The 24,644-nt window shown below is 36.7% G+C and overlaps 1 protein-coding gene across 8 annotated transcripts in view; it reads right to left on the reverse strand.

Annotated features, from left to right (window-relative positions):
* AHI1 (Abelson helper integration site 1) overlaps positions 1-24,644 on the reverse strand; it is a 211,748-nt gene that overhangs the window by 46,593 nt on the left and 140,511 nt on the right. Inside the window, exon 23 of one of the 8 annotated variants that reach the window (XM_043888075.1) lies at positions 20,860-21,034. The exons of the other annotated variants lie outside the window; for them this stretch is intronic. Within the exon in view, the coding sequence (XP_043744010.1) occupies positions 21,020-21,034 (15 nt within the window). The 3' untranslated portion in view covers positions 20,860-21,019. Of the gene's footprint in view, positions 1-20,859; positions 21,035-24,644 lie in introns of those variants that run through there. 8 annotated transcript variants of the gene reach the window in all.

Below are 24,644 nucleotides of genomic sequence, written 5' to 3' on the forward strand. Positions count from 1 at the left end.
CGCACTATGTTCATGATAATTTGACACAACAGTCCTGGAAAACTAAAGTATATGTAGCTTACTGTGGTGAGTGCTGGATTTTCTCGTATTCTTTTAAAGACTGTTGGACATTTTTCTGGCAGGTAGTGACCTGAGATTGGTTTGACCCTTTTCAGGTTTGCTTTCAAGTTTTGTTACAGCATATTCAGGAAGATTTTTCTCTAGGACTGAATAATCTCCACTACCAAGGTGTGATTCTCCTGATAATTCTCTCTGTCCTATATATTAGGAGACTTTTCCATCTGGCTGGCAGGACTGACAACTATTTTCTTTCTGTTGGGTAGCCTACTCATTTCTGATGGTTCTTTCCTTATGGCGTTTTGCCCCATGCAGGTGCAGATCAGTACTCAGCCAAAGACTTATTAAGGGCAGTTCTGATGGTTATTGCCAGCATTATTATCAATTAATATAAGATGAAACAAAAAGAAACACCTCAGTAACTATTTTATTTTTCTTGACAGAAGCCTTGTTACAGGTATTTAATGCACTTTAACTAAAATGTGTACATTTTTAGTTTTCATGATAAATGCAATTGGGATTTTATTACACTCCTGGTATTCTTAAAGAAAGCACATCAGGTGTTAGAAATATTTAGGTTACAATTCTGGCTCAAGTGATGATAAAACCTTTATTGTTCTTTGATCATATACATTCTTTCCTCTGGGATGTCCATCTCTTGTAGGCCTGGAGTGAGCTTTGGCTACGTGGCTGGCCTTGTTATTTCATTGCTCTGTATATACTAAAATAGAAAGCAACTTACATACAAGAACAAGAAATTGGAGCAAAGGGAGAAGATACTTCTTTGTGTAGATTCCAGGAGGACTATGCAAAAGTATGGATGGTGTAAGCCAGGCGTTGTCTTTATAGCACTGTTTCCCACCTGGTTACAACAGGATGTGATTGTAGCTTTTTAACTATGAAACTCCTGAGACAGTACTTCCTAGTTGAAATAAAGTATTAGAATAGATTGTGGCTTTAGATGGGTTTGCTGATTCTTCAGTTTTTAGGGAAACATTCTTAATGAATTTTATAGAACTCTGACAAAAGGGTTTTTTAAGTATTCTCAAGTTTTAAACTGCTTCAGTATATACAAGAGGTCTGAGGATAGCTGTAGCATTTCATATACTTTCTGAGAGAAATGGACTGTTTTCTTGGCCACTGGAAATGTTTCTTATGAAATGAAACAACAATTTATACATCTTGAACTTTTTTTTTTTTTTTTTTTTTTTTTACTGTGTGTTTCTTTGGAGTTAAAATGGCTATGATAGCTCACTAAACACTTCAATCCCTGGTGTGCTAAAGTTGAACATTCCACATAGCCATTTCTTTTTCTAGTTTCCACCCTTATTCCAGACACAGGGTTTTCTTTCATATCTTTGTCTTGTTTGGGGATAACCTTGGAGATCTGAGTATATTTAGCACGTCTTACTTAAGTTCTGTTACCCACTCCTCTTTCACATTTTGAAGTAAGGCTACATTTACCACAGAGAAGCATATAAGGAGCACATCAGTCATCGGATGAGATAAAAGCCTCAGATGACCAGTCTTGTCTGCTCTCAGCCTTCCGGTTAGGCCGTGTCATAGAGAATCAGGAGGTACTAGCTGTCGCCTTTGGTGACGCTGACTGTGTCCTGGCTGAAGACGGCAGGCACGTAATTCTCGAGGGAGATGCTGCTGGCACAGTGCCTATGTAGGTACGTCTTGCCCGCTGCCCAGTTGCCAATCACTGCACAGCTGAGAACCACTGCCCCGGCCCATGAGCCATCCCGGGCATGGTCCCCTTACCTCTACCAGTCCCCCCAGCAGGGGTGCAAGCCTGCTGCCTCCCAGTAGTTAGCAAGTGAAATTAAACTTTAAGAAAGTCTCATTTCTCAATTATGACAAGGACTATTTGGTCTTTATTATTGAAACAGAATAAAAGAGCAGATTAAAAACTTTAGTAGAAAATCAAATTTAACGATAAATCCTCAATTGTACAGAAGTACATTACTAAACATTCAAATGACTCCTTTACTAATAGTGACACTGGGATTGTATTTTATTTCATGAGATAAATGGAAAAACATATAACCCTACTTCTAGCATCATGTGATAGAAATATACACAGTCTCTTACAATTATTTCCATGAACACTAAATAAGACAACTCTGAAGATACTAATAAAAAGAAACTAAACTCCTATTATTTTTAACTGATCTTATCTGGATAATAAGAAAGAAAGATTAGTGTGATTAAGAAAAACGATAAAGGAAATAATAATTGCACAAAGTTTATTGTCTGTATTAAACTATCTGCTATATAATGCTAGTATATATGGACCTTAAATGCTTCATTAAACAGATAACTGAAAATATTTAATTTCTAATACCTTCTGGTAAAGGTTAATGGAAAAAATACTAAACTAGGAATCAAGATAGTGAGTTTTCAGTCCTGACTGGGCCTCCAAAGCTAAAACATACCACAAAACACAAATTGGATGTGTGTGAACTAAGGGGTCTAGACCAGATGCCAGGTGGTTGGTATGCCTTCCATTTCTAAAATTCTACCATGCCAGGTATTCAAATACCTATTACAAAAGAAAAGCATTCACAAATTTTAATATGAATTCAAAATAGTGATGTGCTGGATAACAGTGTGACTGTTATTTGTTGCGATCATACATGAACCAGAAGAGCTTGTTTGATTGCTGTAATACCACAGAGGAAAAGCCTGCTAGTCATAATTAAAGAAGAATAGTGATAAAGCATTTCTTTGGAATTTACCAGTTGGAAATACTTTTTCCTTCTTTGACAAATAGGAATGACTGAGATTTTGGACTTTATAAATAAAGCTACTGGTTTTATACCATGATTGGTATTAATTAAACACCTTACTGGATATCACCATTCACATACTTTGTTTCAGTGAATTATTAGTGCTTTGTTGAAAAAGGCTCTAAAATACATCTCTGTATTGGTTATTTCCTTTAAAAAAATCAATAAAATGATGCAGACTTTTATAGATTGGACTGCGGATTATTTTTGCTGTTGTTAGTGAAGAAAAATGATAATGCACTTTATTTTTCTTGGGAGGGATAACAAAAGGAGAATTATGAGTCATCGGTTTAGATGAGGGTACCCAACCCAAAGTGTGGCCTCCAGATTAGCAATGACAACATTACCTGGAAACTGGTTAGAAATGCAAATTCTTGGGCCCCATTCCAGACCAACTAAAATCATAGATTCTGGGGATGGACTCAGAAATCTGTTTTAAGAAGCCTGCCAGGCGATTCTGATGTACTTTAAGGTTTAGTTAACTTTATTTTGATGACCTACTTTATAAAACATGTTATGTTTATTTTCTGCACATATCAAATATGCAACTACATGGTTAACAAACATTTGGTTAAGAAACATTTTAAAATATAAAATCAAGCTTTATAACAAACTGTTACTGGCAAAACTTATAAAAAGTAAACTTGTTTCTCCTTTCCTATTTTACTTATCTTTCTCAGTTTCCCTTGTCTCACTGAAATGCTGACTAGCTCCAGATTTGAGTAATTTTAACATCTACTTCATCATTTTTTTCAACAAGCTCATGCTCAAACTGCAACTAGGAGTCATAGTAAACATTTCTTAGGTTTCCCTACAACCTCTTAAGGATTAGAGAAATTTTTAAAATAGAAAAACAAGCAAAATTGAAAGATTAAACCTATTCACCCAGCAATAATTATTAGATACAACTGTGTCTGAGCTATTTTTATAGGCTGGAGAGAAAGAAGTGATCACAGCCCTGTCCCTGGGAGTTTCCGTTTTATGTGTCATTGTTTTTAGTCTGGTGGCCCTATGGACAAAAGGATATACCTTTAATATCTGCACAAGTCACTCTGCTGTTTCTTTGCTTTTAAGCTGCCAATAAAGAGTACTAGGGTGCATGGTGATAATGAGTATTAAAATAATTTATGAATTACTTAAAAAAGTATAATCACTTTAAAATTCTCTTAACAAACCATAAGCTATGAGTAAATGTAAAATCAGTAAAAAAAAGAACTAGTTGAAGACAGTATTTTTAAACAAAAGTAAATCTGAGTATTTGCAAACATATTATTCAGTTTTATACACAATCTTAATAGTTATAAATTTTATACTTCATACTTCAAAGCAGTGGTTTATAAAGATTATACACAGAAATTATACTCCTTATGAAAAATGGAATATTCTTTTTTTCTCCTACTGCATTCTTCAATCAGACTTGTCCTGTTCCATTCTGGAACTGTTTTATTACTATACTAATAAATCGGGGCTTCCCTGGTGGTTCAGTGGTAAAGAATCTGCCTGCCAATGCAGGAGATGTGGGTTCGATCCCTAGGTCAGCAAGATGCCCTGGAGAAGGAAATGGCAGCTCACTTCAGGATTTTTGTCTGGGAAATCCCATGGACAGAGGAGCCTGGAGGGCTCCAGTCTATGGGAAGGCAAAAGAGGCGGGCACAACTCAGCAACTAAACAATAAGCAATTATATAATGCATACAAAGGGTTATAGTACTTAATATTTTTGAGAACTACTCAGGCATGTGCTAAGCATTTTACACTATATATGTATGTGTTTGTATGTATGCACACACAAATATATGCACACATTATATATGCACACACATGTTCACATATACACCCATAACTACCCTATTTAGTACTTATCATGCCTTTGTATGGGCTTCCCAGGTAGCTCAGCTGGTAAAGAATCCACCTGCAATTCAGGAGACCCCCAGTTCGATTCCTGGGTTGGGAAGTTCCCCTGAAGAAGGGATAGGCTGCCCACTCCAGGATTCCTGGGCTTCCCTGGTGGCTCAGCTGGTAAAGAAAAGTGAAAGCGAAGTCGCTCAGTCATGTCTGACTCTTTGTGACTCCAAGGACTGCAGCCTACTAGGCTTCTCCATCCATGGGATTTTCCAGGCAAGAGTACCGGAGTGGGTTGCCATTTCCTCTCCAGGGGATCTTCCTGACCCAGGGATTGAACCCAGGTCTCCCACATTGTGGGCAGATGAATCCTGGTAAAGAAACCACCTACAATGTGGGAGACTTGGGTTCAATCCCTGAGTTTGGAAGATCCTCTGGAGAAGGGAACAGCTATCCACTCCAGTACTCCGGCCTGAAGAAATCCATGGACAGAGGAGCCTGGCAAGCTACAGTCCATGGGTTGCAAAGAGCCAGCCATAACTGAGAAACTTCCATGTTCATATATATGCTTTTGTTTCCTCAATTATAAACTAAAAGATTATTATTTGTCTAAATCACAGAGTTTGGCAGATTCTAAATGTTAGCAGGTTTGCTTTTCTCCTAAATCTATGCTGTTAATCACTAACCTTACATATTTAAGTTTGAAGTTAAGAGGCCTTCGTGGAACCAAGTAAATATACGTCTGGTTCACTGACTTTGGCTTTTGCTAAGATTTATGCCCAAAGGAGGATCTTTAAGACTTGGTATTTCTATTATAGATGGTACCTGAAGAAGATCATCAAAGCACTTTTCTTTACATTACCTTCTCAGTTACAACTTGTTGAAGTTTTCAAACCAGGAAGTTATATGGTAAACAGAAATCAGGCCAAAGTGACAGCTGATATATGTATACTAACATGTGTGTCCATTGATCACTACAGTTTATATTTATACTGAAATGACTATAAGCTGAGTTAATTTGGGAAGACTCTGCAGGAATCTTAAATAATAAATTTAAATGGAAAAAGAAAAGCTTCTTAGGCTGCTGATAGTAAGACATCAATAAGTAACTGCTCATTTATTTAAACACTGAGGCTTGTCTATTTCTAATTCCAATGATAATCCAAAAATTCTGAGAAAAGTTCATGTATACACATGTGAGTATTTGGTTTAACAAGGAAGAAGAGATAGTCATATAATTACAGAAGAAGAAGCTTGATGGAAAACGTCTCTACTTTAGCATATAAATATAATTGTGATACATACAGAGATGAAGATGGTTGAGTAAGAGGTTCTAAAACTTCCCAAACAGTATTTCAAATGGCAAAACAGAAATCAGTTAATAGAAATTCTGGAGCTGAAAAGTACAATATTCACTAGAGGGGCTTCCCTCGTGGCTCAGACAGTAAAGAATCTGCCTGCAATGTGGGAGACCCAGGTTCGATTCCTGGGTTGGGAAGATTCCCTAGAGAATCCAGTATTCTTGCCTGGAGACAGGGCTTCGCAGGTGGCGCTAGTGGTAAAGAACCCACCTGCCAAAGCAGAAGACTTAAGGGATGGGGGTTCAATCCCTGGGTTGGGAAGATCTGGAGAAGAAAACGCAACCCACTCTAGTATTTTTGTCTGGAGAATCCCATGGACTGAGGAGCCTGGCGGGCTATCGTCCACAGGGTTACAGCACAGAGTAAGACACGGTCGAAGTGACTTAGCGCACGGCACAGAAGAGAGAAAAGAGAAGAAAGAAGATTCAGAGAAATAATGGCACAAACTCCCCAAAAATGATTAAAAAAATTAATCTGCACATTCAAGAGCTTAAACAAAATCCATGCAGTGTAAGAAAGATCCATACCTAGATACATCGTAGCCAAACTACTGAAGACCAAGAACTTGAAAGCAGCGAAAGTAAAACAATTCATCACACAGAAGGGACTCTCAATAAGATTATCAGTAGATTTCTCATCAGAAACTTCGGAGTTCAGAAGTTAGTAAGATGATGCTTTCAACATTAAGTGTGGAAAGAAAACTTAATCTACTATTCAATATCCAACAAAATTACCACGTAAAAAAAGAAGAAACTAATACATTCCCAGATAAATGATAACAGAGTTTGTTGCTAGTTGACCTGCCCTTTAAGAAAAACTATTGGGAGTCCTTCAGGCTGCAATAAAAGGGCACTTGACGGTAACTCAAATCCATATAAATAAAGAGCATTGATAAAAGTAATCACATAAAAAAAAAAAAAAGTAATCACATAAATAAATGCAAAGACAGTATCAGTTCAGTTCAGTTCAGTCACTCAGTCGTGTCCGATTCTTTGCAACCCGATGAATCGCAGCACGACAGGCCTCCCTGTCCACCAAAAACTCCCGGAGTTTACTCAAACTCATGCCCATCGAGTCGGTGATGCCACCCAACCATCTCATCCTCTGTCGTCCCCTTCTCCTCCTGCCCCCAATCCCTCCCAGCATCAGGGTCTTTTCCAATGAGTCAGTTCTTCGCATCAGGTGGCCAAAGTATTGGAGTTTCAGCTTCAGCATCAGTCCTTCCAATGAACACCCAGTGGATCTCCCTGCAGTCCAAGGGACTCTCAAGAGTCTTCTCCAACACCACAGTTCAAAAGCATCAATTCTTCGGTGCTCAGCTTTCTTCACAGACCAACTCTCACATCTATACATGACCACTGGAAAAACCATAGCCTTTACCAGACGGAACTTTGTTGGCAAAGTAATGTCTCTGCTTTTTAATATGCTGTCTAGCTTGGTCATAACTTTCCTTCCAAGGAGTAAGTGTCTTTTAATTTCATGGCTGCAGTCACCATCCGCAGTGATTTTGGAGCCCAAAAATATAAAGTCTGACACTGTTTCCACTGTCTCCCCATCTATTTCCCATGAGGTGGTGGGACCAGATGCCATGAACTTAGTTTTCTGAATGTTGAGCTTTAAGCCAACTTTTTCACTCTCCTCTTTCACTTTCATCAAGAGGCTTTTTAGTTCCTTTTCACTTTCTGCCATAAGGGTGGTGTCATCTGCATATCTGAGGTTATTGATATTCCTCCCGGCAATCTTAATTCCAGCTTGTGCTTCATCCAGCCCAGCGTTTCTCATGATGTACTCTGCATCTAAGTTAAATAAACAGGGTGACAATATACAGCCTTGATGTACTCCTTTTCCTATTTGGAACCAGTCTGTTGTCCCATGTCCAGTTCTAACTGTTGCTTCCTAACCTGCATATAGGTTTCTTATGAGGCAGTCAGGTGGTCTGGTATTCCCATCTCCTTCAGAATTTTCCACAGTTTATTGTGATCCACACAGTCAAAGGCTTTGGCGTAGTCAATAAAGCAGAAATAGATGTTTTTCTGGAACTCTCTTGCTTTTTCGATGATCCAGCGGATACTGGCAATTTGATCTCTGGTTCCTCTGTCTTTTCTAAAACCAGCTTGAACATCTGGAAGTTCTTGGTTCACATATTGCTGAAGCCTGGCTTGGAGAATTTTGAGCATTACTTTACTAGCATGTGAGATGAGTGCAATTGTGCAGTAGTTTGAGCATTCTTTGGCTTTACCTTTCTTAGGTATTAGAATGAAAATGGACCTTTTCCAGTCCTGTGGCCACTGCTGAGTTTTCCAAATTTGCTGGCATATTGAGTGCAGCACTTTCACAGCATCATCTTTCAGGATGTGAAATAGCTCAACTGGAATTCTATCACATCCACTAGCTTTGTTCGTAGTGATGCTTCCTAAGCCTAAGTGTCCTTTTTTAAAAGCAACTTTTCACCTGATTTGAAAGGTAACTTCATGAAGAATTATAAAATGTGCTGATGGTTTACAATGTATAAAGATGCAATTTCTATGACCATAATAGCAAAAAGGAGCCAGGAGGGAAAAGAACTGAATTAAAGTTTTTACACGCTATTGAAATTAAGTTGGTACTAATCTAAACTATATTAAGATGTAAATTGCAATTTTCAGGGTAACTACTAAGAAAATAACTCAAGTATAACACAAAAAGTAAAGGGATTTAAATTGGTATATTAAAAAATATTACTTTAATCAAAAAAAGTGAGTAATTAAAGAGGAAAGGAACAAAAAATACATCAGAAATTTAAAAAAACCAAATTGCAGACCTAATTCTATCTTATCAATAATTAAATTAAATGGAAATAGATTAAGCACTCCAAATGGAATACAGAGATTATCAGAATAGAAAAAAGACATGTTCAAATCATCTACTGTCTACAAGAGGAACATTTTAAAAGCACAATAAAGTTGAAAAGAGAGAAAAGAGGCCATACAAACAGAAACCAAAAGCGAGCTGGAGAGGCTGTTCTGATAAAAGGCAAAGTATCATTTAAGACAAACATTGTCAGTAAAGACAAAGAAGGACATTTTAATGATAAAATGGTCAATCAAGAAACCATAAGTCAGTATGAATGTATTCACAAATAAAAAGTCTCAGAATACATAAAGCAAAAGACAGCATTTAAAGGTAAGGTAGGTGATTCAACAACAAGCTGTTGAGACTCCAATACTCTAACTTTCTGTAATGAATAGAACTAGGCAGATCAATATGGAAGAGTTGATCAACACTAAAAATCAACTAGATCTAACAGACAACTATAGCACCTAATAAGAGCAGAATACATATTCTTCTAAGTACATGTAGAACAATCTTTAGAATAAACAATATGCTACGCCATAAAATAAGTCTTAAAAAAACCCAGAAATCAGAAAAATGTGTTCTCCAAACACAGTGAAATGAAAATAGAATCAGGAAGACACTTGGGAAATTCACAAAGGTGTAGAAATTAAGCAATATATTCCTAAATAACCAATGGGTGAGAAAAAAGAACACCAGGGAAATTAGAGAAAAATAAATGAAAAGATAAACATGACATACCAAAATGTATTTGGAGTGGCAAAAGTAATGATTTGAGGAAATTTTATAGCGTAAGTGTTTTCACTAAGAAAAAAATCAAAACAGTAAGGTAACCTTATACTTTAAAACTGGAAAAATAAAACTAAACCCAAAGCAAGCAGAAGGAAGGAAATGATAAACATTAAGATGGAAATAAAAAACAGCAAACAGAAAAAGAAGAGAAAATTAACAAAACCAAAAACTGGTTCTTTGAAAGACCAAGGAAATTAACAAAACTTTTGCTAGACTAACTAAAGGTGGTGGAGTAGAAGGTAACACCCAAAATAACAAAAGTCAGGGATGAGAGATAAGATATCACTATTGGCCTTAGAGAAATAAAAAAGGATTATAATAAAGTGCTATTATTAACTGTATGTTAACAAATTAAATAGCCCAGATGAAAGGGACAAATTTCTAGAAAGACACAACTTAAAACTGACTGAAGAAGAAGAAAATCTGAATGGACCTAAGACTAAAGAGACTGAATTGGCAATCAAAAACTTCTCATGAAGAAAAGCTTAGGTACAGAATGAAACACTGGTGAACTGTACCAAAGGTTAAAAAAAATAATGTAATCTTTCACAAAATTCTTCCAAAAAATAAAAGAGAAATGAACACTTTCCAACTCACTTTATGAAGTCAGTATTACCATGATCCCAAAGCTGGACAAGAAAACTACACACTTCTTTATGAATACTGATGTAAAAACATCAACAAAATACCAGTAAAAAGAATCTACAACATATAAAAAAGATTATACACTATGATCAAGTCGGATTTATCATAGAAATGACAGTTTGGCTTAACATATGACAATCTATGTAAGAGATCATATTAATAGCATTAAGGAGAAAACCCACAGAACAATTTCAAAAAATACAGAAGAAGCATCTAACAAAATCCAACATCCTTTCCTGATAAAAACACTCAATAAAGAATACAAGAAAGGTTATGCACAAAAATGCACAGCTAACAATATATTTAATGGTCAAAGACTGAGAGCTTTTCCTCTAAGATTAGGAGCAAGACAAGACAAAGACACAACTTTTTCTACTTCAACATCATACTGGAGATTTTAGCCAATAAACTAGACAAGAAAAAAGAAAGGCATCAAGATGGAAAGAAAGAAGTAGAGCTATATTAGCAGGTGACATGATCTTGTGTATAGACAACCTCAAGGAATCCACAAAAAAACCCTTCAAAACATATTTTAGAAGTAATAAACAAATTCACTAAGGTTACAGAATACAGTTGAATATAAAAAGTCAATTACATTTCTATACCCAAGGAGTGAACAGTCTAAATAATAAAACTAATTCCATTTACAATAGTATCAAAAATAAGAAAATACTTGAAATAAAATTTCTGAGACTTATATACTGAAAACAAAGTATCATTGATAGAAATTAAAGAAGACCTATATAAATTGAAAGGCCCATGTTACTAGGTTGGAAAAATACTATACTCAATTTCGATCTACAGATTCGGCACAATCACTATCAAAAGCTTTGTAGAAATTGAGGTGATTTTTAAAATTCATACGGAAATGCAAGAGACGTAGAATAGCAAAATAATATGGAGAGAGAACAAAGCTGGAGGACAAACTCTGCTTTTAAAACTTACTACAAAGCTACAGCGAACTACTAACATAAAGAAAGGCAAATGGATCAATGCAATAGAATTAAGAGTCCAGACATAAGTCCTTATATTCATGCTCAAAAACTGAAAAGTGTGCCAAGGCCATTAAATAGGGAAATAACAGCCTTCTCAATAAATGGTGTTAGGAAAATTGGATAGATACATGCAAAAAAATAAAGTTACAACCCCAACCCATATATAAAAATTAACTCAAAATGGATTATACATAGACCTAGAGGTAAGAGTTAAATGTATACATCTCTCCAGGAACACACAGGAGTAAATCTTTGTGACTTTAGATCAGACAATGGTTTCTTAGATATGGTACCAAAAGGAAAAGTAATAAAAGAAAAGAATAGAAAAACTGAACTTTGTAAAGGCTAAAAAACAATTTTGTGCTTCAAAGGACATGATCAAGAAACAGAAAAAGGCAACCTACAGAACGAAGAGACTTGTATCCAGAGTATATAAAGAGCTCTTAGAAGTCAATAAAAAGCAAACCCAACCAGATATAAATAATGTGAATATATCTATATCATATCTATATATATGAGTTACATAATTATATAGTTGATTTTTATGTAATATATATTTATATGCTATATTCCTGGTATATGAAAAACATACAGTATGTGTCAGGTATAATTATTATGATTCAACTGCTAGAGTCCTTTGAGTTATCACAGAGGCATGGTGTTTTAAAATAGAAATATTTCTATAGGGCACCCACAACTATAAATGTGATCCTATTTTCCAAATTAAATGTAGATGTGCTAACTTCAACTCCATTTCTAAAACAAAACTGTATTTCTACCCTTGGTATGATAAGATCTGAATCCCCTACATATATACATACATACATACCATATTCATTAAAATACATCTAATTTAGACAATTATATAGTAAAATACAATTATAATTTGCTCAACTAGAAAATGGTCAAAGAATTTGAATAAATTATCCAAATAAGAGATACAAATAGCACTACAAAATATGCTAACAGCATTAATCATTAAAAAATGCAAATAAAAACCAGGAGATATCACTTTTCACTCAATAAAATGACTATAATAAAAAAAAGATACTAACAAGTGTTGGTGAGGATGTGGAGAAATTGAAACCCTCATACTTGGCTGGTGGGATTGTAAAATGGTTCAGGCACTTTAGAGAACATTTTGGCAGTTCCTCAAAATGTTAAACACGGTTACTATATGACACAGCAATTTCAGTACTAAATATACACTCAAGAGAAATGAAAACCTACGTCCACACAAAACCTTGTATGTAAATGTTCATAGAGCATTATTCAAAACAGCTAAAACCGGAGCAACCCAAATGCTCATTAATGAATAAAAGAATAAATAAAATGTGGCATATACATAACTGACTATTATTCAGCCATAAAAAGGAATAAAATTCTAATTCATACTATAACATGGATGAACTCTGAAAACATGCCAAGTGAAAGAAGCTAGATACGAAAGGTCACGTATATTATGACTGCCTTTATGTAAAATGTCCAGAATAGGCAAATCCAGAGAGACAGAAATCAGATTATTATTTGTCAGGTGCTAGGGAGAGAAGGCCATGGAGTGGGGCAGTGACTGCTACTGAGTACGGGATTTCTTTTCAGGGTGAGCACTATACTTTAAAATTGGACACTGATGATGGGTTCAAAAGTGAATAGACTAAAATTCAATGAACTGCAAACTGTAAAAGAATAAACATTTTTCTATGTGAATACTAAAAAAAAAAGAACATCATAGAAATTATGGTTACAAAAAGTGAAGTTAGCCATGATGAATAAAGGAACAGATACAAGCAAAAAACAGAGATGGAGACCATAGCAATTCATGTCAGAGAGAAGAGCCTTGATTCTGGCTGTGGAAATGCACAAACGAGGTCATACTGTGAAAATGTAACAGAAGGAGTAAACAATATATGTCGAACATAAGAGAAATAGATAAGCTTAATATATCACCAAGGTTTTGTCAGTAAGAACTAAGAAGCTGGTAGTGTTAGTTGCTCAGTTGTGTCCGACTCTTTGCGACCCCATGGACTGTAGCCCACCAGGCTCTGTCCATAGGATTTCCCAGGCAAGGATACTGGAGTGGGTTGCCACTCCTTCTCCAGGGAGCTGGTGGACCAGTGACATATATGCCTCAAGTTAAGTTCAGTCGCTCAGTGGTGTTTGACTCTTTGCGACCCCATGGACTGCAGGCTTCCCTGTCCATCACCAACTCCCAGAGCTTACTCGAATTCATGTCAATTGAGTCAGACATGACTGAGTTGGACAACCATCTCATCCTCTGTCATCCCCTTCTTCTCTCACCTTCAATCTTTCCCAGCATCAGGGTTTTTCAGATGAGTCAGTTCTTCAAATCAGGTGGCCAAAGTATTAGAGTTTCAGCTTCAGCATCAGCCCTTCCAATGAATATTCAAGACTGATTTCCTTTAGGACGGACTGGCTGGATCTCCTTGCAGTCCAAGGGACTCTCAAGAGTCTTCTCCAACACCACAGTTCAAAGGCATCAATTCTTTGGTGCTCAGCTTTCTTTTTAGTCCAACTCTCAAATCCATACACGACTACTGGAAAAACCATAGCTTTGACTAGATGGACTTTTGTCGGCAAAGTAAGGTCTTTGCTTTTTAATATGCTGTCTAGGTTGGTCATAACTTTCCATCCAAGGAGCAAGCATCTTTAAATTTCATGGCTGCAGTCACCATCTGCAGTGATTTAGGAGCCCAAAAAAGTAAAGTCTGTCACTGTTTCCATTGTTTCCCCATCTACTTGCCATGAACTGATGGGACCAGATGCCATGATCTTCATTTTCTGAATGTTGAGTTTTAAGCCAATTTTTTTACTCTTCTCTTTCACTTTCATCAAGAGGCTCTTTAGTTGTTCTTTGTTTTCTGCCATAAGTGTGGTATCATCTGCATATCTGAGGTTACTGATATTTTGCCTGGCAATCTTGATTCCAGCTTGTGCTTCATCCAGACTTAAATTGAAGAAGGCAGGGAAAATCACTAGACCATTCAGGTATGACCTAAATAAGTCCCAAGGAAGGTGATAATTTTATTGAGCTGTACTCATTTTCAGGTTCTTTGGTTACCAAATGGTTAACAGCCTATATATTTATTATAAAGATCTTTCTAGTAGAATGGAGAAAGAAAAGAATAATTAAGATTAGAAACATCAACTAAGGAGTCATACATGCTTAAGCACCAGCTGACACTTGAGTGTGTACAATGAGTTTTAAAAGTAGGTCTCAAGGAAGAAGGGAAAAGTCCAATCACCTCATTCTTGGGCGATTACCTTTTCATTCCTGTTCTTTTTAGTCCAGTTCTTCAAACAGCTGTCTGTGGCATGTGGGTAGCATAGTTTGAAGCATAGCAGGTGTTTGTAATTTCCTTTCTCAAGGTCACAGGTGACTCTGCCAGTGCACTAGAAAAACCACAGTTTCTGGGCCCCTTTCTTCCCACCAAACCCCAAGATCCCCTTCTCACATCCAGATTACTCTCGTTACTTATGTGTCTTTAACGCACCCCACAGCTATGAGAACTGAAGTGCTACTATTCTGAGGAAATCTAAGGCCCTATCCACTAACCTCAAATCATATCTGATTAAAACTTCTTGATGGGTAGATGGGATGTTTTCCAAGAAACAAAGTTTGCAATTGGCTTTCTTAGGTAACATCCATGGTAGACGATGAAGAGGGAGGAAACTGCATTTGGCTCTTTCCTGTCCGCAAGGTCCTCATGACTCTTCTTAGCTGTCGTTCTGGGCAGTTCTATCAGTAGCGCTTAGCTGTCCACTCTGTTCATTACCACCCCTGTCTAATGCCATTACAAGCTACAGTGATGATACAAAGATAGGATGAGATAATACACACTACAGAGCAGGGTTTCAAAACTTAAAAATTATTTTTATAGGTGTTAATTGCTGCTAATATTACCCGAGCTGCTCCCAGCTTCCACAGAATCTGCTTTGTGCCATTCACTGACATTTGAGTGTGATGGTTTAATAGTATAAAATGATTCTGCTCTTAGGGAGTTAATATTTTTGGCTCATCTACCACAGTGCCTTAACACATTCAATTAAAATGTTTCCAGAAGACTCTTAAAGACCTTTTGTGTTTCAGTTTCTCTACTGGCAAATGATGATGATGATGATGATAATGCTTTTATCTTACAGAATTATGACATTCCTGAAGCAACCCACATAAAACATTTTGCATAGTGGCTAGTACACAGTGAGTGCCCAGCAAATGTTAGGTATGGTTGTTATTACTCAACTTCTAAAGTTCTTTATCAAAGAGGAATGGTGTTTTGCAGTAAAATATTTCTGTAGTACTTTCAATATAATTATACTTTCCAAACAAAATATAGATTTATTAACTCCAACTCCATTTCTGAAAAGGAAATTTATTTCCTGGTTTGTCAAAATAAGCTTTGAATCCGAAAAGTGCCCTTAAGAGAAGTCTGCTCATGGCACCATATTACCAGGCCAAGATATGGTGATGAGAAAACTTTATAAAGTTTAATTAAAAACACAGAACAAGAAGTTTCAATCCCTCTAGGGACTTATCTTACTTAATCTTTATGTATTAAACTGACAGGTGACCCAATAATGTGGTTACGACAAAAGGTGTCTGAATTCTTGGAAGACTGATCTCTGGGGACCCCTGAGAAACTGGCAAGATAAAGGGCATCACAGGAAGAAAAAACTTGGTGAACTCATGTGTGTTTATCAAGGTGAGGAAAGAATCTATGGAACATGAGCAGTGGGAGATAGCAAATGTCCACCTAGGCAGAAAACAAAGAGGACTAGTTTGATAACTTACGATTAAATTTCCCCCAAATAGAAAACAATAACCCATAAAATGATAAGTCTGAAATTTTTTTCTAGGTAATTGTTTCATTTATAGCATGGCTGACTCAAGTTTTGGTTTCAGTTATATAATATATTTAAAGCTTCCTTACAGGAATCAAATTTTATACTGATTAAAAGGAAAGTTTCAAGTAATCACTAAATCTTATTTTAAAAGACAGGCAAGTAAATGTTTTGCTAAAGGACAATTCAATGTTACAGTGAAACTGCTTTTAAACAGTAATATCCCCCAAGCAAAATGGCTTTTATTTATAAGGTATTTTGTTGATAAATAAAAACTTTAAATGATCATAGATAAAGAAAATTTTGCCTTTTTGATTTTGTTTGGTTGGTCGATATTTTTCTAATGTTGTGAATAAAGACAGTTAACAAAGGGCATTACAAAATCTGCTCGTTACAGAGTTGAGGAGTGACCACGGCTGAAAAAAATAATCAGGATTCAAAAGAACAGTGAGTCAAAAATAAATGGCTGAAATTCAACAAGGATAAATGGACCACAGCACTTAGGGCTAAACAATAATAGTGGAAAGCTGAGAGATTACTATGAGCTGGACAGTACTGAGCTCAGTACTGTGAATAGCACCACCCACTGAGATGGGTGCTATTATTACCTCCTTTCAAGAGATGCGCATACCGAGGCACAGACAGGTAAATAAGGGGAAGACAGGTTTGACAATAAATTTTTAAAATATCAAGAAGTTATGGTAGGTCATAAATCAATATCAAACACAGTATTCAGATGACAGAAACAAAAAATACCACTCTTTTTCATATCACAACTAGAATATTAAGTTCAGTTCTGGATGCCACTTTCTAAAGAATGTGAACAAACTGGATGGATTCAGTATAGATTAAGTAGGATTAAATGGATGGAATTATCTTAAAAAAGAGAAGGTCAAGACGAAACAGACACGCCCAAGCATCTCAAGAACTATGTTTATAGAAGAGGAAACTGACTTGTTCTGTAACGATCTAGAAGCAAAGCAAAATCAAGATACTAATCATTTGTAGGAAAGCACAAAACTTGAGTAATGAAAACATAAGAGTTTCTAAAGTAGAAGTAATTTTTGTTTTCCAGGAAAGAACGTATCCACAAGCAAGAGGACTGTTTTTTTGTTTTAGTAACCAGTGACACATCCTTCTCATATGTTGAAGTTAAATGGCTAAAAACGTGTAGAGAGTAGAAACACTGCAATGCTTTCATCAAAATATCCCACTATTAGCAGATAGTGTAGTCTCTGGCAAATATCAAGAATTCCAGAGGCTCTTAGGTAACATGTTAACTAAAAAGAAAAGAATTTCCTGGCTCTATATTTACTATCTCTGTGACCCTAGGGAAGACACTTATCTTTCCAGTGCCTCAGTTTCGTAATTTATGAAACTGGGATAATAATACTTATCGAAGAATTACACAGATGAAAAGAAAGTAAATATAAAGATACACTGGCAACACAGTAAGTAGTTAATACATGTATAATTATGATGAACAATCTCGGAGGCTTGGGATCGTTATGAATACTAGTAATATAAATAATAGCTAGTGATACCACACGTAACGCATTTGACAGTGCTCATATTGTAGCGCTGAACAAGAACATGGGAAACCTCTCTTTTAGTGCTGTTCTCATTTTACTAGGGGAGACAAAATTCCATAATTTTTATAGGTCTTTCTGCTATAAAGCCTTGCATTCTGTAGAATGAGGCTTATGAAAAATGCAGTTGTTGCATATGGATATGGAACTTATAACTGGAGTGCTGATAGAAACTAACAATTCTAATCAAAGCACTAATATAGTATTTAAACCTCTGCTGGTATCTGCACCCAGCATCACTGTTAAGACAGGTCCATGAAAAAATTTACTTTCAGTAGAGACCAGTTAATCAAAATTAAAAACCCAATCAGGTTTTAGATTTCTTCATCTCTCCAACAAAACAATTTTTCTGAAATTAGGGGAAATGTTTTTGCAGCTTCTTCATTTGTACTAGCAGCTACTGAAGCTACTAAATCAGCCATTAGCAAAAGGCATTTCAGCTTTTTTTCTAAAATTACTCAGTCTTTCCATTTGGTTATGAGAAAGCCTGCCTTTGATGGCTGTGAACTTAAACCATGCAGGAAAAAGTCTTGTTCAATCTTATTGACATCGTTCATCTATTTACTAACTGCATGTTGGCTAATTTGTATTATAGAAACACAAACTGCACTTACAGTGAAAGTAAGTACTACCCCAAAGAAACAGGTTAGAGGGCGTAGCAAATGTTTTGAGTGGGGCATATCGCCACCTCCCCTTATGGCATTTAATAGAGCTCCTGCCTTCTGGCTCCTGTCTTCCCGTCTTCCCAGTTTAAGTTCCCGAGGGAACAGACTCCTTTCCAGCACTTGCTCTTTTTGCTGTTTTCAGGGGAAAAAAAAAAATGACCAAAATAATTCCTCTGTAGTCAGTTTTCAAGGGAACCATGTGTTCATGAGCTTAACTAAGAAAGTACTTCAGCTAGAATCTAAAATGGAATGATTTTCATTTTAGTTTTTTTTTGTTTTTTTTTTTTAATGCTTTGGATGTACCGCTTTAGGAGATTTATGTACTTTTGAATTATTCTTGACTCATAGTTTTGATGAGCCGATTCCTCAAGTTCTACCAGTTTATGTAACTGAACATGTTTTTATTTGTATGGGAAAGATAGATAGTCAGAGACTGAAAAGGGCAAAATAGATTACTGGGTGTTCTTTCAGGAGAGCCCCAGGCAGCAGGACCAGTGTCCCTTCTTCTCCCTGCTGTATTGCACATACTCTCAACCCCTGCTGAATTAAACACTTATCTGAACACCATATCCTACTGCCTGGCATCATTTCACCAAGCACTGGGCTTATGAAAGTGGAGAGATTTGGTTGGCAGTGAAAGGACTTAGGTTTTTGATCTACTAAAGACAACTAACCCATGTCCATTAATTAAGCAGCATGAAATTCCTAGTAGCAATGGTGGTGATGGGCATTTGTCAGTCGACCCAGTGGATACAACTGAGACCTATATATATATTATAGATATATAGTAAATGGATGAATTCTGAGTCCTGAGAACAGAAAGAATGAGAGAAATGATCAGTGATTATTCAAGTGATGACTATCAGAAATTTACTTAGTTTTTCTTCTTTAGTATGTTTTCCTGGAACAGTAAGAGCAGATAAAAAAGACCCAAAAGTATACCTAAAATATTCTCATTTTACCAACTAGAAAAGTTTTAAGTACTTAGTAAGGCATCACCCAACTCAATGGACAGGAGTTTAAGCAAACTCCAGGAGATAGAGAAGGACAGGTAAGACTGGCGTGCTGCAGTCCATGGGGTTGGACATGACTCAGTCACTGAACAACAACAAAGGAATCTTGCTACAACTGCCCTTACACTACTCCTTTGTCAAATGCTAAAATCCAGTCAGCATCTTTCTCTCCATTGATGTTCCTGGGATTTTTCCTTTCATCTGAGAAATGTTTTGAAAGTAATAATGTTGCATAAACACAAAAACTTAACTTTTCACTTTTGAAGAATGTGGAAAAAGAAACATTTGCTTCATTGTTCTACATAGGTTCCTTTCATGGCAGCCCTTTGACACAACATTACTTTCTCTTGTGTAAGTTAACAATATATACACAAGGCTATGTTAACTGCTATTGCATTTTCCACCCTCCTCTCAAGACAGGTTTCCCAAACTGCTTCCAGTTCATCATGCTTCCATTCTGCTCCCAATCTCCCAAACATTTCTGACTACCCATGCCAGCACAAAAACACCCTCTGTTTAGACTCCCCTGGCTTCCGAGACGCTACACGATTCCTGACTTTCTATGTCTCTCTTCTCTATGTGTCTTCCATGGGGCTTTTTCCAACGTTCTGAATATGGACATCCCTGAGGTCTAGTCTAGCTCTTTGCAATTATTTCTATAGTTTCAGCCTTTATTAATTTAAACTGTATATGCTGACAATCTATAAGAAATGATGATGAAAGCAGACATGGCCCCTACTTTCAGGAAACTTACATCCATTTGACTGAGGAAGACAAAAGATAAACATGAAAATAACTGAACAAAAAATTACAAATTGAGATAAATATTAAGAAGGGAAAAAAAGTGCAGTAAAAAAGATTAAGTGAAGAATATCTACTTCAAATAGAGTACTGAAGGAAGATCCTCTGAATGCCTGACATTTACTGGGATCTAAAGAAAAAGCCCATTATGCCAAAGGGTGTGTATATTCCTGGCAGAGAGGTCAAATGTTCAAGGCTGATAGGTGAGTGTGAGAAAGGCTGGCTGTGTTCCAGAAACTCAGAGCAGAGAATATCACAAGTTGATGCTGAAGAGGTAGACAGAGACCAAATCATGCAAGGCCCTGTAAGCCCCAGGAAAGGATCTGGGGTTTATTCTACATGTAGGAGGAAGTTATTGAGGAGTGTTAAAAAGGAGAAGGATCATCCATTCTGACTCTCATTTAGAAAGATCACTCTTGCTGCTGTAACTTACAGAATGGATGGATAAGGTGCTCACACATTTAGGATTGCCCAAGACAGTCCTAGTTTATGTTTGTTGTCCTGGTGTAACTGGATTTCTGCATTAACTCCCGGAAAAAGCCACAATATGCAATACATACATACATACATAAAAAAACTTTAAAAAATGAAACAAGAAAAAGAAAGGAGGTTGATCAAGACACAGGCAGGCCTTTGAGGCAACGTTTATCAGATTTCCTTGCTCCTGGTTTCCATGCTGTAGCTGGGACTCTGGGGTCCTCCCTTGGATTCTTTTTTTTTTTTTTTTCCTCCCTTGGATTCTTGACCTTAGATTTGGGACCTGATCTTGTTCTATTATCTGGCCATCTCCTGTGATGAAATAATATTCAATATCTGTTATACAGAAACATATTGAGTGGAATGTATTTCAGCTCATTCATTCCTCACAAAGATCCTTGAAGTAGGTATTACCCTCACTTGCAGATAAAGAGATAAAGAATCTTGTCTGAAGTCACATGGAGTACAAGTGGCCAAAGCAGGACGTCAAGCCAGGATATCTGGTCTGGACTCAGTGTTCTTAAGCCCTCTTCTAAAATTACTCCTCCCTGAGAGAGACCTGGACATGTTTAGGGAACTATAAGTAGCTCAGAGCAGCCAGCATGAGCATGGGGAAAAAGCTGGAAGTAAGTCTAAAAGGTAGCAAAAGGCTTCAAATCACATGCCACATAGCTTGGCCTTCAACTGGTAGGAGATGGGGTGTACCTTTAACATATGATCTTATTTATGGCTTGGATATGGGCTTCTCTGATGGCTCAGTGGTAAAGAATCCACCTGCCAATGCAGGAGACGTGGGTTCGATCCCTGGGTCGGGAAGAACCCCTGGAGAAGGAAATGGCAGCCTACTCTAATACTCTTGCCTGGACAATCCCATGGACGGGGGGGGGGGGGGCTGGCAGACTACGGTCCATGAGGTTACAAAGAGTTGGACACAATTTCTCAACTAAACAACAACACCAATGCCTTGGATAGATAAATAACTCTGTGGAGAACAAACTTGGGAGATGAGTAGAAACAGTCTGGTTTCTGACCGAGCTATTTCTAAGACTGCATATCTGCCTCCTTCTAGGACGAGGCCTTTGGACACCGTTGTGAACAGTCTGCTTGCTCCCCATCCATGATGATGCATGGGATTCCCACGGCTGAGGCCTGTGCCCTCTGACCACTGGGCCTCTCTTCTGGAGCCCAGAGCTGTGCAGTGCGGCTCTCTCAAGCAGAACACATGCAGATCTTCAAACTCAGCCTCTTTTCTAGGGTCCAAGCCTATATTTTCAGTTCTCTACTGAACATTTCTACTTGTACATGGCCTATGATTATGTGAAATTTAACACGTCTAATACAGAATCTATTCTTCTCTAAACATCATCCTGTATCCCTATTTAAAAAAAAAATCTGTTAACAGCCATAATTCTCTCAGTAACCTATGCTCCTATGTTACCTCTTTTCTTTTGAGTTTCCATCGTTGACTCTAGTTTCCAAATATTTCTCATTAGCATACTTCTATTTCCATTTCCACTGTTCCTTCCTTATTCAGACCCTTAACACCTTGGAAAGTGGATTATAATAGCTTCACAGAGGACCTACTTTCTTCTGGTCTCCACTACCTGCAATTTCACGTGTGCTTTTATTTTAATTTTTTTCTAAAAACATCACCCCTTGATCATATTATTCTCATGCTCAAATGCCTTACTGTTGCTTATACTGATAAAGTCTCAATTCTTTATCTAACATCCAATGATCTTGATAAATCATGCCCCAATTACCTTTTCTTAATCTATCTCATGTTCTGAAATGCTCTGTTTGATGCCAACTGTCTCCATCTATAAACTTTGTGTACTTTCCTTCTCTTACTGTCTTCAGTCACATTGTTACTCTGGTCTAGAATATCCTACTCCTTTAAAAAAATCCCATATTTCCTTTATGTTAAGCACCTTCCTACTCTAAACAGCCTTCCCAAACCATTTGAGCCCTGGGAATTCCTATGGTACTCAAATCCCATCCCATATTCCTATACTTGAGTATAAGTTGCCTTGGTGACATGACATCTGTACTCATCGCTCCGAACTTATATTCAATTCATGTGTTGAGGTTTAACTGTTTACAGGCCTTCCTGGTTGCTCAGACAGTAAAGAATTTGCCTGCAGTGCAGGAGACTCTAGTTCGATCCCTGGGTTGGGAAGATCCCCTAGAGAAGGGAACGGATACCCATTCCAGTATTCTTGCCTGGAGAATTCCATGGACAGAGGAGCCTGGTGGGCTACAGTCCATGGAATTGCAGAGTTGGACACAACTGAGCAACTAACACTTTCATCTCACTTCATTTCTAATTAAACCAAGAGCTACTCAAAGACACAAAACATGTTTATACTTTTCTATATTGCTACTTTCCCCATACAACTCTCACAACTACCCAGCATTTGGTATTGTACTGTTCTATGGGTACTATAAACCTAATGTTTGTTGATAGTTTAGAAAATAAATTCCTATTATGCCACTGTTGTGTTACAGTTCTCCAGGAATATGACACTTTCAGAATTTTAAAACTTTGTCAGGTAGAGGAATTTAGCAAAGTCAAAAGAGATTTGGGGGAAAATCTGATAAAAACAGATGTCAGTAGAGTATGCTAATGGGAAAAATCAACATAAGCTTCATAATTTACAATGTCTGGAGAAAAACATGCAGATACTTAAGAAAAATGTTATATTACAGACAACTCATAAGTGGTCTTTAAAGAAATCTATTTTGGACTTACACTTGAATTTCAATAGAATTGCTCTGAATTGCTACTTTATTGATAAGTGAAAACAGATTCTTTTATGACTTAAGTTATAAAAGCTTACAGTTTATCAGTTCCCTCTCCACCCTGCAATTACCTTCAGGAAGAGATTGGCCATAGATTCTATTTTATGAGTTTTATAGAGGCACATTCACTGTAGTTTACATACTATGAATTCCTGGAAAATTCTATAGATTAGAGAAAATAAAGTGCTTCTTTGGATCAAAGACATTTCACTTGAACTCATGTATTTATCTACAAACAAGTTTCCTCTGACAGTATGTTGAAACGTGAAAGACATATTTTATGTAAACATATGTATAAAGTATGTTAAGCTAATATGTGATAATGCAATATGTAGCAATCTTGTGAACCCAGAGTGAGATAAACAATGATAATAATCTAACAACAAAAACAACTCAAAATGTTGTAGAATATCATATAAACCATAATCATATAATCCAAAAGAGGCTCAGAAAAAAGCTTAATTTGTATGTATATTTATTAACAAGTTTACTGTTAAGGGCAAGCAACACTGCAAATATCTCAGATATATTTTCAGAATAGGAAAATACTCTAAAACACAGTAAAGTTAACCACTGATGAAAAATCATATGATGAAAGTTTATCAATCAAACCCTTAGAAAACCCAGAGGGAGTTTAACTGCGGAATAAATGAATAGCTTGTTAAATTGGTCTTTCAACAATGAAGAATAACGAATCAACATTTAAATTTTCAATCAAGCTAGGATATTTTAATTCTTAATAATTTATGCAACACTTAGACAGATGGCAGAAGTGTTCCATAACTGGTATAATTCTCATGAGACAGCCTGGAGTTTGTTTCAACTCATGGTAGATGTGTAGACTTCTATGAAAACATAAGCTGTAACTTCATAAACTGACAAAAAAATCCCTCTGTTAAAAGAAAAGTGGTTCTCATCAATGGAGGTTGTGAAATCACTGAATAAAATTTAAAAAAAGAAATAGTATTAGCATTACATGTTTGGAATGTATCAACAGAAGTTTTGGGCTTTCCTGGTGGCTCAGACAATAAAGAATCTGCCTGCAATGCATGAGACCTGGGTTTGATCCCAAGGTCGGGAAGATCACCCGGAGAAGACCCTGCAGTATTCTTGCCTGGAG

Source organism: Cervus elaphus, chromosome 26 (genome assembly GCF_910594005.1).
Source record: "Cervus elaphus chromosome 26, mCerEla1.1, whole genome shotgun sequence".
NCBI lineage: Eukaryota > Metazoa > Chordata > Mammalia > Artiodactyla > Cervidae > Cervus > Cervus elaphus.